The 13,121-nt window shown below is 45.3% G+C and overlaps 2 protein-coding genes across 7 annotated transcripts in view; one reads left to right on the plus strand and one right to left on the minus strand.

Annotated features, from left to right (window-relative positions):
* Positions 1-13,121, plus strand: part of MARF1 (meiosis regulator and mRNA stability factor 1) — a 49,132-nt gene that overhangs the window by 19,191 nt on the left and 16,820 nt on the right. For 2 of the 4 annotated variants that reach the window (XM_025371102.1, XM_025371104.1), the window contains exons 11-19: positions 1,208-1,400; positions 2,429-2,607; positions 3,801-3,881; positions 7,315-7,551; positions 7,677-7,796; positions 8,835-9,010; positions 11,191-11,411; positions 12,231-12,373; positions 12,540-12,673. In XM_025371102.1, the coding sequence (XP_025226887.1) occupies positions 1,208-1,400; positions 2,429-2,607; positions 3,801-3,881; positions 7,315-7,551; positions 7,677-7,796; positions 8,835-9,010; positions 11,191-11,411; positions 12,231-12,373; positions 12,540-12,673 (1,484 nt within the window). The remainder of the gene's footprint in view (positions 1-1,207; positions 1,401-2,428; positions 2,608-3,800; positions 3,882-7,314; positions 7,552-7,676; positions 7,797-8,834; positions 9,011-11,190; positions 11,412-12,230; positions 12,374-12,539; positions 12,674-13,121) is intronic. The other 2 variants (XM_025371103.1, XM_025371106.1) reach the window with 1 other exon arrangement.
* Positions 5,031-13,121, minus strand: part of LOC112614509 (60S acidic ribosomal protein P1-like) — a 10,895-nt gene continuing 2,804 nt past the window's right edge. Inside the window, exons 2-3 of one of the 3 annotated variants that reach the window (XM_025371108.1) lie at positions 11,914-11,921; positions 5,031-5,541 (exon numbers count right to left, since the gene is read on the minus strand). In XM_025371108.1, coding sequence (XP_025226893.1) covers positions 5,068-5,412 — 345 coding nt within the window. In that variant the 5' untranslated portion in view covers positions 5,413-5,541; positions 11,914-11,921 and the 3' untranslated portion in view covers positions 5,031-5,067. Of the gene's footprint in view, positions 5,542-11,913; positions 11,922-12,056; positions 12,065-13,121 lie in introns of those variants that run through there. The other 2 variants (XM_025371107.1, XM_025371109.1) reach the window with 2 other exon arrangements.

Genomic DNA, 13,121 nt, shown 5'->3' on the forward strand with positions numbered 1-13,121 from the left:
CTATCACTATCTCTCACACTAAGGAATTCTTGAGGCTTGGGAGACAGAGAAGCCATAAGGCTGTGTTGCATTCCCATGAGCTCTTTTTAGCATTGTGTTTGTTCTGCTGAGTTGGTGGCAGATCACTGTAGAAAGTGACTGTGGATCAGTCGAGCATGGTGGCTCACGCCTGTAATCCCAGCACTTTGGGAGGCCGAGGCAGGCGGATCACGAGGTCAGGAGATCAAGACCATCCTGGCTAACATGGTGAAACCCTGTCTCTACTGAAAATACAAAAAAATTAGCCAGACATGGTGGCGAGCTCCTGTAGTCCCAGCTACTCAGGAGGCTGAGGCAGGAGAATGGTGTGAACCCGGGAGGTGGAGCTTGCAGTGAGCTAAGATCGCATGACTGCACTCCAGCCTGGGTGACAAGAGTGAGACTCCGTCTCAAAAAAAAAAAGTGACATGGATATATAAAATTACTTCTAAAAAGCCACATAAAAGTTTTCCTTCTGTGCAGAAAGAACTGCAACATGCGAGCAAGAACTTTTAACTCTTTCAGAGCCACCGAGAAAGTTAAACGCCTTAAATTGGTATCACAGGGTGATTTCCTAAGGATAATGCACAAACCGGAGGGTTAATTCATTAGGACTGCCTCTAATTCCTGCCTTTAGCTTTAACCCAAAGGAAGAATATTTGATGTTGATTGGCAGTAATTAGGGGTCAGTAGATAGTACTTTTGACAATGTCTGAAGTCAGTGTGTATTTAAGATTAAAAACACAGCTGGGCACAGTGGCTGATGCCTGTAATCCCAGCCCTTTGGGAGGCTGAGGCAGGCGGATTACTTGAGGTCAGGAGTTTAAGACCAGCCTGGCTAACATGGGGAAACCCCATCTCTACTAAAAATGCAAAAAATTAGCTGAGTGTAGTGGTGCATGCCTGTAGTCCCAGCTGTTGGGGAGGCGGAGACAGGAGAATTGCTTGAACCCAGGAGGTGGAGGTTGCAATAAGCCGAGATCATGCCTTTGCACTCCAGTCTGGGTGACAGAGCGAGACTCTGTCTCAAAAAAAAAAAAAGATTAAAAACAGATTTGAAAACCAAATGTTTGGTTTGGTTGTGTTGTGGGAAAGCTGCTTCTGTATATAGTTTCAAACAAAGCCTAAATGATGAAATCTAAATATACAGAACAGTTTTTTAAAATAATCTTAATATGTGTGTTTTAAGCAGGAGTATGTCTCCAAACCTTTTAAACAGAGCATCCCCGCTTGCTTTCAACATTGCAAATTCAAGCAGCGGAGCCGACTGCCCAGACCCATTTGCAAATGGTGCTGATGTCCAAGTCAGCAACATAGACTACAGATTATCCCGGAAGGAGCTGCAGCAGCTCCTACAGGAAGCATTTGCCAGGCATGGCAAGGTAACTTTTTCCCTCTTGTGCTTGCTTTGTTATACTCTTCGGTGGAGTTTCTAGTCAAGAGGACCTAATTTGATATACATAACCACAGCCAGGGTGGAAGTGTGACTGAACAAGTTTGAACTCCTCCTTCCTTTTCCCTTTGGTCTGCTCAGAGTGGTGCTATAAATCCAGTTTTTACAGTATAGCCTCAGAGAGCAAGACACCTAGCAGTGAGAAGCTCTTGTCTTAAGCAGAAATTGAAATGGCAATTTGTGGCCAGGCGTGGTGGCTCATGCCTGTAATCCCAGCACTTTGGGAGGCCGAGGTGGGCAGATCACCTGAGATCAGGAGTTTCACACCAGCCTGGCGAGCGAAAACCCCGTCTCTACTTTAAAAAAAAAAAAAAAAATTAGCCGGGCGTGGTGGTGCATGCCCGTAGTCGCAGCTACTTAGGAGGCTGAGGCAGGAGAATCACTTAAACATGGGAAGCAGAGGTTGCAGTGAGCTGAGATCGCACCACTGCTTTCTGGCCTGGGCGACAGAGTGAGACTCTGTCTCAGAAGGGAAAAAAAAAAAAGACAATTTGATAAGTAAAACATTGATGGATTTTAGTTAGCTCTTCCTGCTGAAATACAGGTAGGATTCTAAAATGTTGGCTGGTCTTGTTTATGTCTTACTATATTTGACTCCTTTTTTAAGTGCAGTTTTGCTAAAAATGCACTTTTTTAGTAGATTCTTAAAAATGGCCATGCCCTGGGTTTTGTAGAGTCTGGAAAAGACCCCAAAGATTCTTCCCATGTGTTGGCCTCTGAGCCTGCCTTGGAAACCTGTGTGTGCCAGAGCACACAGGCCGGGCCAGTGTGACATCTCTGAAGGTCATCCCATGCTCGCTCACTTACGTCCTGGTCAGCAGAAGAGCAGAGTTCAGACATATTCCTTCATGGAAGCACTGCAGTCCACAAACGTGTTCCTTCATGGTTCACCTTCAGTTTTAAGACGACAGGGTTCTGGGCGGACATAGCGTTCAGTTTTCCCTTTTCCTGTTGCAGGTGAAAAGTGTTGAGCTCAGCCCCCATACAGATTATCAGCTCAAGGCTGTTGTGCAAATGGAAAACTTACAAGATGCGATTGGTGCAGTGAATAGCCTCCACAGATACAAAATTGGCAGCAAAAAGATCCTGGTCTCACTTGCCACCGGAGCTGCCAGCAAATCACTCTCTTTACTGAGGTAAGAAACAAGCAAGCTGTTTATTTCAGGAAATAACATTTGACCCAGAAACAGTTTTAGAGATAATAAAAATAGATTCGCTCACATTCCCACCCCTCTTGTGATGACTGCATGTGGAATAATGCTTATTCTAGATTGATAGAGTTAGAAACAAGCCATTTGACTCTTGTCTAAGTCATTAATCAAAGGCGGAATACAGCTTAAACTTGACAGGCATTTGGGAGTAAAATAATATGCAGCATGTTTAAACAGGTTCTAAAAATAGTAGGCCCCTACAATAAAAGTTTATAAACCTGAAAAGTCTGAAGTATTACCTTCAGATCTTAGTAGAAGGTAGATTTGTGTATAAAGACCAGATTACAAATCTTCAAGCTCTCCATTTGCAGACATGTCCTTAGTGTCAAATAGAGACCCAGCGCCATAAGTCTGCCTTAAGACTATATCAGTCTCAAGCATCTGGTGATGGTTTTACTCATAGTAAGATGTGATACTTCTTTGGGTCTCCCTGTTTTGGGGAGGCTGGTAAAACAGGACCCACTCCTGAATGTCTCCTTGGATAATCAGAGATCTTTTCTCTAACTTGTACTTCACTATTACTTAAATTACAAGTTATGGTTTTTTATTGTTGTTGTTCTTAGAATAAAAATGATGCTTATTGAAGAAAATTTGGAAAGTTTAGATACATAAAAGAAGTACAGGAAGAAAACCATCCACATTCGTATGGCTCAAAGTCAATTGCACTTAACAGTTTGGCATTTTCTTTTTGTTTTATTTGGATTTTTTCCCTTTGAGTGTCTTTTGGTGCCTCTTGGTGTTTTAAAACCGTAGTTGAGGTTATGTTGTATTCAGTTGCGTATCCTTATCTATGGGAACGTCAGTCGCATATATCTAACAAACTGCAGTATGGCAGGAGATACTTAAGCTCTTCTCCCTTTTAAGTTAATCATGCCTTTCTGCTCCACTGGTGTGGAAAACCCTGTGATTGATACCAATTCTAGTGTGTAACGTCATCTTCTTTCATTACCTTGTCCCTAAAATCCTTTCTTTAGACTTTTCTGGAAAATAAATCCTGACATACCAGCAATCGGTAAATTTATTTTGCATATGCACTGTGTTAATTTTATGAACTCTGTTTATACAACTTGTAATATGGAGGCAATGGTCTGTTCCCTAATCAAACTTCTGTCTTACAGTGCAGAAACAATGTCTGTTCTTCAGGATGCCCCTGCCTGTTGCCTGCCTTTGTTTAAATTTACGGATCTCTATGAAAAAAAGTAAGTTAGGTATATTTTTGCCTTGTCGTCAGTACTGATGGGTGACTTGCACGCACAAAACCATGGTAATGAGTCTTGAGGAGCTTCAGCCTGGTAGAGGAGAGGAGACAGAGACACTGGCATTCAGATTTACACGTCAATGAATGTTTAGCAGACAGTTTTAAAATATCTTTTATTTTTAACAAAGTTAGAGCTTTGGTCCTCAATGCTGTACTTATTTTTCCCCTAATTGACTAGTTTTAGGTTTTTGTGTTTGTTTTCGTTTTTTTCAATTTTTTTGGAGACAGAGTCTCGCTCTGTTGCCCAGGCTAGAGTGCAGTGGCTCAGTGTCAGCTCACTGCAACCTCTGCCTCCCAAGTTCAAGTGATTCTCGTGCCTCAGCCTCCCGAGTAGCCGGGACTACAGGCATGTGCCACCAAGCCTTGCTAAGTTTTTGTATTTTTAGTAGAGACAGGGTTTCGCCGTGTTAGCCAGGCTGGTCTTAAACTCCTGACCTCAAGTGATCTGCCCACTTCAGCCTCCCAAAGTGCTAGGATTACAGGTGTGAGCCACTGCGCCTGGCCAAGTTTTAGTATTTATTGGATGAACATTTTTAAGCACTAGACTATGAGCTCCAGGACAGCAGGGACTGGCTCTGCCCTCATACTGTATCTTAAGCACCCAGCCCATAGTAGATGCTTAGCAAGGACTAGTAAGTGCAAGACCTAGGTACTGCAGAGAAGGCAAAACTGGGCAAGACTTAGGTCTTGTACCTGAGGAGCTTATGTCTAGCGGGAAGAGAAAATGCTCATGAATCCTCATGGACAGTGAAGAAAACTGATTGGAAAGGAGGAAGAAAGGCTTTGAGAACACCAAGGAGGGGAAAAACAAGGAACTTGACCATTATCCCATGGGTAGTAGGGAGCCAGTGAAGTGCTGGAGGAAGGAGGGGAGGGGAAAGGTGTGGTGACGGGAACCATGCTGCAGGAAGACTCTTCTCGTAGCAGTGGTGTCTGAGAGGGCACGAACAGGGGAGAGAAGGAGGCAGGGGGGAAAGTGCTACATCAGTCCAAATTCGGAGCAGACACTGTTGGGACAGAACTCGATGTTACAGAAATGTCAAATGTCATTGAAACTGGAGTGGGTAACTAATTTTTTTTTTTTTTTTTTAAGTTCAGCTTTTTATTGAACATGTTATAAAAGAGATTTAGTCAAAAAGACTAAAGCCCATGTCATCGTCAGACTCCTCGGATTCTTCTTTCTTTGCTTCCACTTTCTTCTCCTCAGCTGGAGCAGCAGCAGTGGAGGGGGCAGGACCTCCTGCTGGTGCAGCACCAGCTGCTGGAGCAGGTCCACCAGCCCCTACATTGCAGATGAGGCTCCCAATGTTGACATTGGCCAGGGCCTTTGCAAACAAGCCAGGCCAAAAAGGTTCCACATTCACACCGGCTGCTTTAATGAGGGCATTGATCTTATCCTCCGTGACGGTCACCTCATCGTCATGCAGAATGAGGGCCGAGTAGATGCAGGCGAGCTCGGAGACGGAGGCCATAGCGCGGGCAAGTGTGGGGCTGGCGCTGCCGGACGCGGTGCTAGTCACCGGATGAAGTGAGGCCCTCACTCCAACGCGGACTTAGCTTTCTCGGAAGGACCGAGCACCTTCGCGACAGCTGAGGAAAAACTAATTTATTTTTATTAAAAAAAATTTTTTTGAGACAGGGTCTCACTCTGTCACCCAGGCTATAGTGCAGTGGCACGACCCTAGCTCACTGCAGTCTCAAACTCCTGGACTCAGATGATCCTTCCATCTCAGCCTTTTGAGTAGCTGGGGCCACAGGCATCCGCCATCCTGCCCAGTTAATATTTTTTAATTTTTGTAGTGAGGAGGTTTTGCTACATTTCCCAGGCTGGTCTTGAACTCCTGGCCTCAAGCGATTCTCCCACCTCGGCCTCCCAAAGTGCTGGAATTACAGGCACAAGCCACCACCTGTGGCCAGGGTAACTAGTTTTACGTAGCAAGCAAGGTAAAAGGGAGGGATCATTTTGATTCTGAGTGTTTGGCTTTGTGTGACTGGGATGATGGTTGCACAGTTAAACTGGAAATAGGGAAATAAAGCATGGCCAGGAGGTACAGCAAGTTTTTGGTCTTGGTTTTGGACATGCAGGTTTTAGGGGACTGTTGGAGGAGCTGGGTAGAGAGTTCACGTAGTCTTCTGCACATCAAGGGGCTTCTTTGGGAGAGAAGCAGGCTCTGAAGGTAGAGCAGTCATTTGCCTTTAAGATGATTGGGACAGACTGGAGGGCAGATAAGGTTGGGAGGGGGAAGGAGAAATAGAGGGCAGGAATAGATGGAGTGCCACTGGGGCCAGGGATGTGGACGAGCACCCAGGATGTGTGCCCAGAGAGCACATCAGGAACGGGGGGATCCAAGGCCATGAGGAAATGCATGAGGTGTGGGGATGAGGCAGAGGCCGCTGATCACTTTTGAGTCATCACTACAGAGTCCTGTGGCTAAAATCCTGGAGGGAGGGGGCTGAGAGACTTGCGGGTAACACAGCAGAAGCAGCTCCTGAGCAGCTGGATGTTTCCCATTACAGGGACAGGGGAGAGTGCAAGACTGAGAGTGAGAGTACAAGGGCGAGTGTGTCTCTCTAGGAGGTGGAAGAGGACCAGGGGCTGGTTTGGTAGATGGGAATCTGAGTACATGTAGGACACTGGGAAGAAACCACTGATCAGGCAGTGAGAAGACCAGGGAACACTTACTGAGCACTTACTATGAGCCAGGTTCTGTCCAGGCCTAACCACACTTAATCCTCACATCGACCCTGTGAGATAGGTGCTGTCATCACCCCATTTTACAGATGGAGAAAGTGAGGCCCTGATTGGTTGTGGAACTTGACTAAGGTCACACAGGTTGAAGTGGAGTCAGGATGTGAACTCAAATCTGCCATCCTCCAGGGCCAGTGCCTTTAAGTTCCAAGTAGGAAAGATACAGGTCAGGAGGAAAACTGGGGAGTCCAGTGTCACAGGGTGTGTGAGTCACACAGTTGAGGCATAGGAGAGGTGAGAGGGTCACGGAAAGCACGTATTCTCCTGAGAGAGGAGAGTGGGGATGGTGAGAAGTAATACAGAGAATTGGAAGTGAGGGGAGCTGCATGGAGAGAGGTTTCCAACTCAGAGAATTCGGTGAGGTTACTTACAGAAACTGGGAAGGGGCTAGGGGTGGCTTCCAAATGATGTGAGCATTGTCATGGACGGAGCCAGAGATGACTCAGGAGTGCCAAGCATCACTGCTTTGCTACTGAATGAACTTGTAGTGGAATTATTCCAGTTTTACCTTTGAAGAGATGGAGGAACCATCCTTGGTTATTGCTCTTTATTTAAACAGGATGGGTATTTCTGTATAATCAAAGAAAAACCTTCCAAGTCACCGTCTCTCTTCTCTTGCTTTTAGATTTGGACACAAGTTGAATGTGTCAGATCTATATAAATTAACAGACACGGTTGCAATCCGTGAACAAGGAAACGGACGGCTGGTGTGTCTCCTACCCAGCAGTCAGGCCCGCCAGAGCCCCTTAGGGTCTTCCCAGTCACACGACGGCTCCTCCACGAATTGCAGCCCAATTATATTTGAAGAGTTAGAATATCACGAGCCTGTCTGCAGACAGCATTGTTCCAATAAGGATTTCAGGTATGCCTTTCGTTTTCCTTTAGAAATAATTCTTTTCTATAAGATTGTGGAATGTTAGGATGACCTTGTGAACATCTTAGACCCCTGCGGAATGTCAGCTTCCTATTGTGTTCTCTTTTTTTCAGCGAACATGAATTTGATCCAGACTCTTACAAGATTCCTTTTGTGATTCTTTCTTTGAAGACATTTGCGCCCCAGGTTCACAGTCTTCTCCAGACCCACGAGGGCACCGTGCCTTTATTGAGGTGAACCGTCTCAAAGCCTTTGTCGATATAATGCCCTAGTTCTCCTTTTCATAGGAAGCCTGCCCTTTCTGCCCACATCTCTTTGCAAATAGGTATTATACGATGCTTCATCCTCATGTGTTTAGCCCTCAAAGTACAGTCATGCACCACACAACGACATTTTGGCCAACCATGGACTGTATGTAGGACAGTGGTCCCGTAAGATTATGATCACATATTTTCACTGTACCATTCGATGATTAGATACACAAATACCATTGTGTTATAGTCGCTCACAGTGTGCAGTACAGTATCAGGCTGTCCAGATGTGTAGCTCAGGAACCATGGGCTGCACCAGCCTAGGTGTGCAGTGGGCCGCAGCATCTAGGTTTGTGTGAGTGCACCTGATGATGTTCTCAGATGACAGAATCACCCAGCAACACTTTCTTTAGTACATCCCCCATCACGAAGCAACACGTGACTGTATATCTGAAATGGGATTCATTCAGTCAGTACTTCAACAAGAAAATGTGTGTGTGCGCTACGTTTTAGAAATGTAAACGTGAGGAGGGCAGTTTCTCCCCACAGCGGGGAGATGTATCATAAGTGCTGCAGTCAAAAACTCCACAAGTGTTGAGAGTACACAGCTTCAAGTATGCATACATTTCAAGACTTGTGAGAGAAGAGGATTCCTCTGAAGTTCATTTAACCACTCCATGAGCCACAACAGTAGAGTTAATACAAAGGCCGACACAGGACTTAGTGGTCTGCAAGCCCCTGCTGATATGGAAGCAGACGTGTTAACTGACTTGGAGCCCAGTTGCCTTATTTTTAACCCCCCTCCTGGAAAAGTACCCAGAAAATGCCATCAGAATGCATCAAAGAGTCCAGTGCCACCATGCCTGCCTCCCTGGGTCCTTAATTTTAACCTTCAAACCTGGTGGTGGGCATTCAGACAAATGATTAACACATACATTAAACCAAAGCTTTCTGTTTAGCAAGCGCTTTCTTTTCTGTTGTTTTAATTTAACCTTTCCTTTTTGTTTTTTCCTGTTTCAGCTTTCCAGATTGTTACACTGCAGAGTTTGGCAATCTAGAAGTAGTGCAAGAAAACCAAGGAGGTGTTCCCTTAGAACACTTCATCACCTGTGTTCCAGGTGTAAACATTGCCACTGCTCAGAATGGCATCAAAGTGGTTAAGTGGATTCACAACAAACCCCCGCCTCCCAACACTGGTAGGTGTCAGGTATTTTATCCTAGAGCTACCGCCTGTCCGCTGTGAGACCAGAGGAGGCTATTGGCTTTTATTTTAAACAGCAGCACAATTTGCCAAGTGTGAAAACACCATGGATGCGTCCTTTGACCTTTTGAAAACTCCTTCTAAAATGCTTGAGGGGTTGGCAGAACTAGACTTTGTTTTATTTTTTATTTATTTTTTTTGAGATGGAGTCTTGCTTTGTCACCTGGCTGGAGTGCAGTGGTGTGATCTCGGCTCACTGCCACCTCTACCTCCCGGGTTCAAGTGATTTTCCTGCCTCAGCCTCCCGAGTAGCTGGGACTATAGTCACCTGCCACCACGCCCAACGAACTTTTTTTTTCTGTATTTTTAGTAGAGATGGGGTTTCACCTTGTTAGCCAGGATGATCTCGATCTCCTGACCTCATGATCCGCCCACCTTAGCCTCCCAGAGTGCTGGGATTACAGGCGTGAGCCACTGCGCCCAGCCTTCTTTTTTTTTTTTGAGATGGAGTCTCACTCTCGCCCAGGCCGGAGTGCAGTGGTGCCATCTCGGCTCACTGCAACCTCTGCCTCCCAGGTTCATGCCATTCTCCTGCCTCAGCCTCCCAAGTAGCTGGAACTACAGGCGCCTGCCACCGTGCCTGGCTAATTTTTTTGTATTTTTAGTAGAGACAGGATTTCACCGTGTTAGCCAGGATGGTCTCGATCTCCTGACCTCGTGATCTGCCCGCTTTGGCCTCTCAAAGTGCTGGGATTACAGGCGTGAGCCCCCACGCCCAGCTGAAACTCTGTCTTTTTAAAAAAAAAAAAAAGTTTCCGGTATTTGAAGGAAATACCACTTAATGCAGATTTACCTTTGAAAGTCATTTTGGTCCACATTTTGGACTTTGATAAATGTGAAAATAAATTTAAATGTAAAAGACCAAAGTATTTGGACCTAGACTTGGGTGAGTGTCAGAGTTACGGGCATGTCCTGAGTTGCAGATGTCTAAGGCTGCTGCCTGTGAACACCACTTAACGTTGCCTTCCTATATATACGCACACGCTTCCTTCTCTCTGTCCCCAACACTTCTTTTCCTTCTCTCACCTCCCTTACCCTACAGGAAAAAAGGTGAGGATAACCAAGGAATTCTCTCTGAGTCAGCCTGCTCTTAGGAATGTTTCTCCTTGGGCTTCTTATGGGATACCTCCTTTCTTTTCCTTCTGTCTTAGACTCCTCAGGGGCCATAGATTATGCTGCTCCTTACTCCTAAGCCATGAGCCCGCAAGCCTCCACCTTTTTAAAGATTTTATTTATTTATTTTTTTTGAGACGGAACCTCGCTCTCTCGCCCAGGCTGGAGTGCAGTGGCATGATCTCGGCTCACTGCAAGCTCCGCTTCCCGGGTTCACGCCATTCTCCTTCCTCAGCCTCCTGAGTAGCTGGGATTACAGGTGCCCGCTACCACCACGCCCAGCTAATTTTTTGTATTTTTAGTAGAAACAGGGTTTCATCGTGTTAGCCAGGATGGTCTCGATCTCCTGACCTCGTGATCCGCCCACCTCAGCCTCCCAAAGTGCTGGGATTATAGGCTTGAGCCACCACGCCCAGCAAGCCTCTCCACCTTTCTATAAAGATTTCCATATGATTACTTATACCTTTTTAATAGGTATAAGCAGTCAAGATGGTGCAAAAACCTGTTTCTTACACCCTTTTATGTCATGCTAATTTTACAACATTGTCACTTTCTGTGGTTTTCTGGGTAACATTTTCAGCTCCACTGTGGATTAATTTTGCTCTTCTGGGCTACCTACCTGAGGATCATTTATAACTTTGTGGGAAAGTGTGTTCCACATGACCAAGTTTCAGATGGATCTTGGAAATATAACTAGTTTCTAAACTGGGAGCTTCTTGTGTACTTTCACTTCTATAAAACTATAGTAGACTCTGCTTTACTTTGGCCACTGAACTTTGAGGATTAGTGGGATAGCATTTGACAGCCCACGAATAAGTTAGGCTAGCTAGTTATTGGACTGTGAGACCTGAATATATAAACTGAGATGTAAAGCAACTACTGTACTTGCTTTCGTCTGCTTCCCCATGATCGAACTCAAGCCAAGGACTGCAGGGCCATTTCCCCTCCTTTCAGCTGGTGAAATCCGTGCTTTCTGTCTAATACATGTTGTTTTTCCTCTAGACCCTTGGCTTCTGCGTTCGAAGAGTCCTGTAGGTAACCCCCAGCTGATCCAGTTCAGTAGAGAAGTGATCGACTTGCTGAAAAGCCAGCCATCTTGTGTCATACCCATCAGTCATTTCATCCCATCCTATCACCATCATTTTGCAAAGCAGTGCCGAGTGTCAGACTACGGATACTCCAAGCTGATTGAGTTATTAGAAGCAGTGCCTCATGTGTTGCAGGTAAGGCGTGTCACAGGATTACTTGTTTACAGGCAGGAATATTCCTCCATGGCTTTGGCTGCCTCCATCAAAGAAACAGTAATAAATTCCTAAGAAGTCAGTTCTGGGCAGAACATCCTCTAAAAGCTTTCTTTAGAGGGAAGGAGTAATACACAAAGGCGGCTTCTCAATTTTTCAGAAAGCTACTAGTTTCCAGTTTTAGAGGAACTCCTTGGAGGACTGAGGAGTATTTTCCCTCTAAGCTCTGTACACCTTCTTCATCCCAGCACAGCTTTCTCCAGAATTGTTCATGATTACAAGGAAGCTGCCGTGAATAGCCATGTACTTGTATGTTGGTGCCTATGTGAGAGTCAAGGGCTTAACCTTTCTTCTAAATGTAACTAGTCGGAGACTAGTTACTGGGCTAGAGTGTAGCACTGGATCCTATGAGGACTTTGGCCGTTAACTCACAGTGTTTTAACAGCTTCCCACTCACTAAAAATAGCTTGAAAAACTTGCAGACCAATTTATCTGGACAACCAATACAGTTTTCATTTCTGTACTCACGACTTTTCTTTTCAAAAGATTACACTTTTCATTTCTATACTCAACGACTATTTGGGAGAGGGTGCGCCACGCCAAAAACAGTAAGAGAGGAGGTTGGACGTTTGTTCCTTTTGACCAACTACATTTTGTTGATTCAGATGTATTTCAAATTGCACACATTCTACATGAAGGGAGTCATTCTCTACGGCCATTACCAAGAGAGGGTGAGCCAACAGCAAGGAAGTCGCTGTCTGCTGAGGTCTTATGTGTATAAATAAACCATTTGCTTTGCAGATTCTTGGAATGGGCTCCAAACGTCTGCTGACCCTTACCCACAGGGCCCAGGTGAAACGCTTTACTCAGGATTTACTGAAACTTCTGAAATCCCAGGCCAGCAAACAGGTCATTGTGAGAGAATTCTCACAGGCTTATCACTGGTGAGTTGATGAACAGAAGTGAAAGCAAATATTTTAAGACACTTTATCATCTCCCAAATTCTAAATCGTTATCTAATATTTCTATTAAGCGTTCTTTTGGAAAACGTGTAGTACTTTTACCAATGATACTACTCATTCCGTATCCGCTTCTGTTGTTAAAACCTAGGTGTTTCTCAAAGGACTGGGATGTCACTGAATATGGTGTTTGTGAGTTGATTGACATCGTATCAGAGATTCCAGACACAACCATCTGCTTGTCCCAACAAGATAATGAAATGGTGATTTGTATTCCCAAAAGAGGTATGTGACTTACATTTGCTAGAAGGATATTGTCTACCTCCTGTTACTTTAAAATAGTGTGGCATGGAAGATGTGGTTTTCCCTCCCTCTCCATGCTTCCTGAAGACTCCACAGAAAGCACAGTGTGAAAACTGCTGCTCTTTGGATTCTGTGTTCTTCAAAGCAGGTGAAGCTGTTCTCAAGAAGAAAAGCAGGCCGGGCGCGGTGGCTCAAGCCTGTAATCCTAGCACTTTGGGAGGCCGAGACGGGCGGATCACGAGGTCAGAAGATCGAGACCATCCTGACTAACACGGTGAAACCCCGTCTCTACTAAAAAAATACAAAAAACTAGCCGGGCATGGTGGCGGGCGCCTGTAGTCCCAGCTACTCGGGAGGCTGAGGCAGGAGAATGGCGTAAACCCGGGAGGCGGAGCTTGCAGTGAGCTGAGATCCGGCCACTGCACTCCAG

The sequence above is a fragment of the Theropithecus gelada genome, chromosome 20 (assembly GCF_003255815.1).
Source record: "Theropithecus gelada isolate Dixy chromosome 20, Tgel_1.0, whole genome shotgun sequence".
NCBI classification, from domain to species: domain Eukaryota; kingdom Metazoa; phylum Chordata; class Mammalia; order Primates; family Cercopithecidae; genus Theropithecus; species Theropithecus gelada.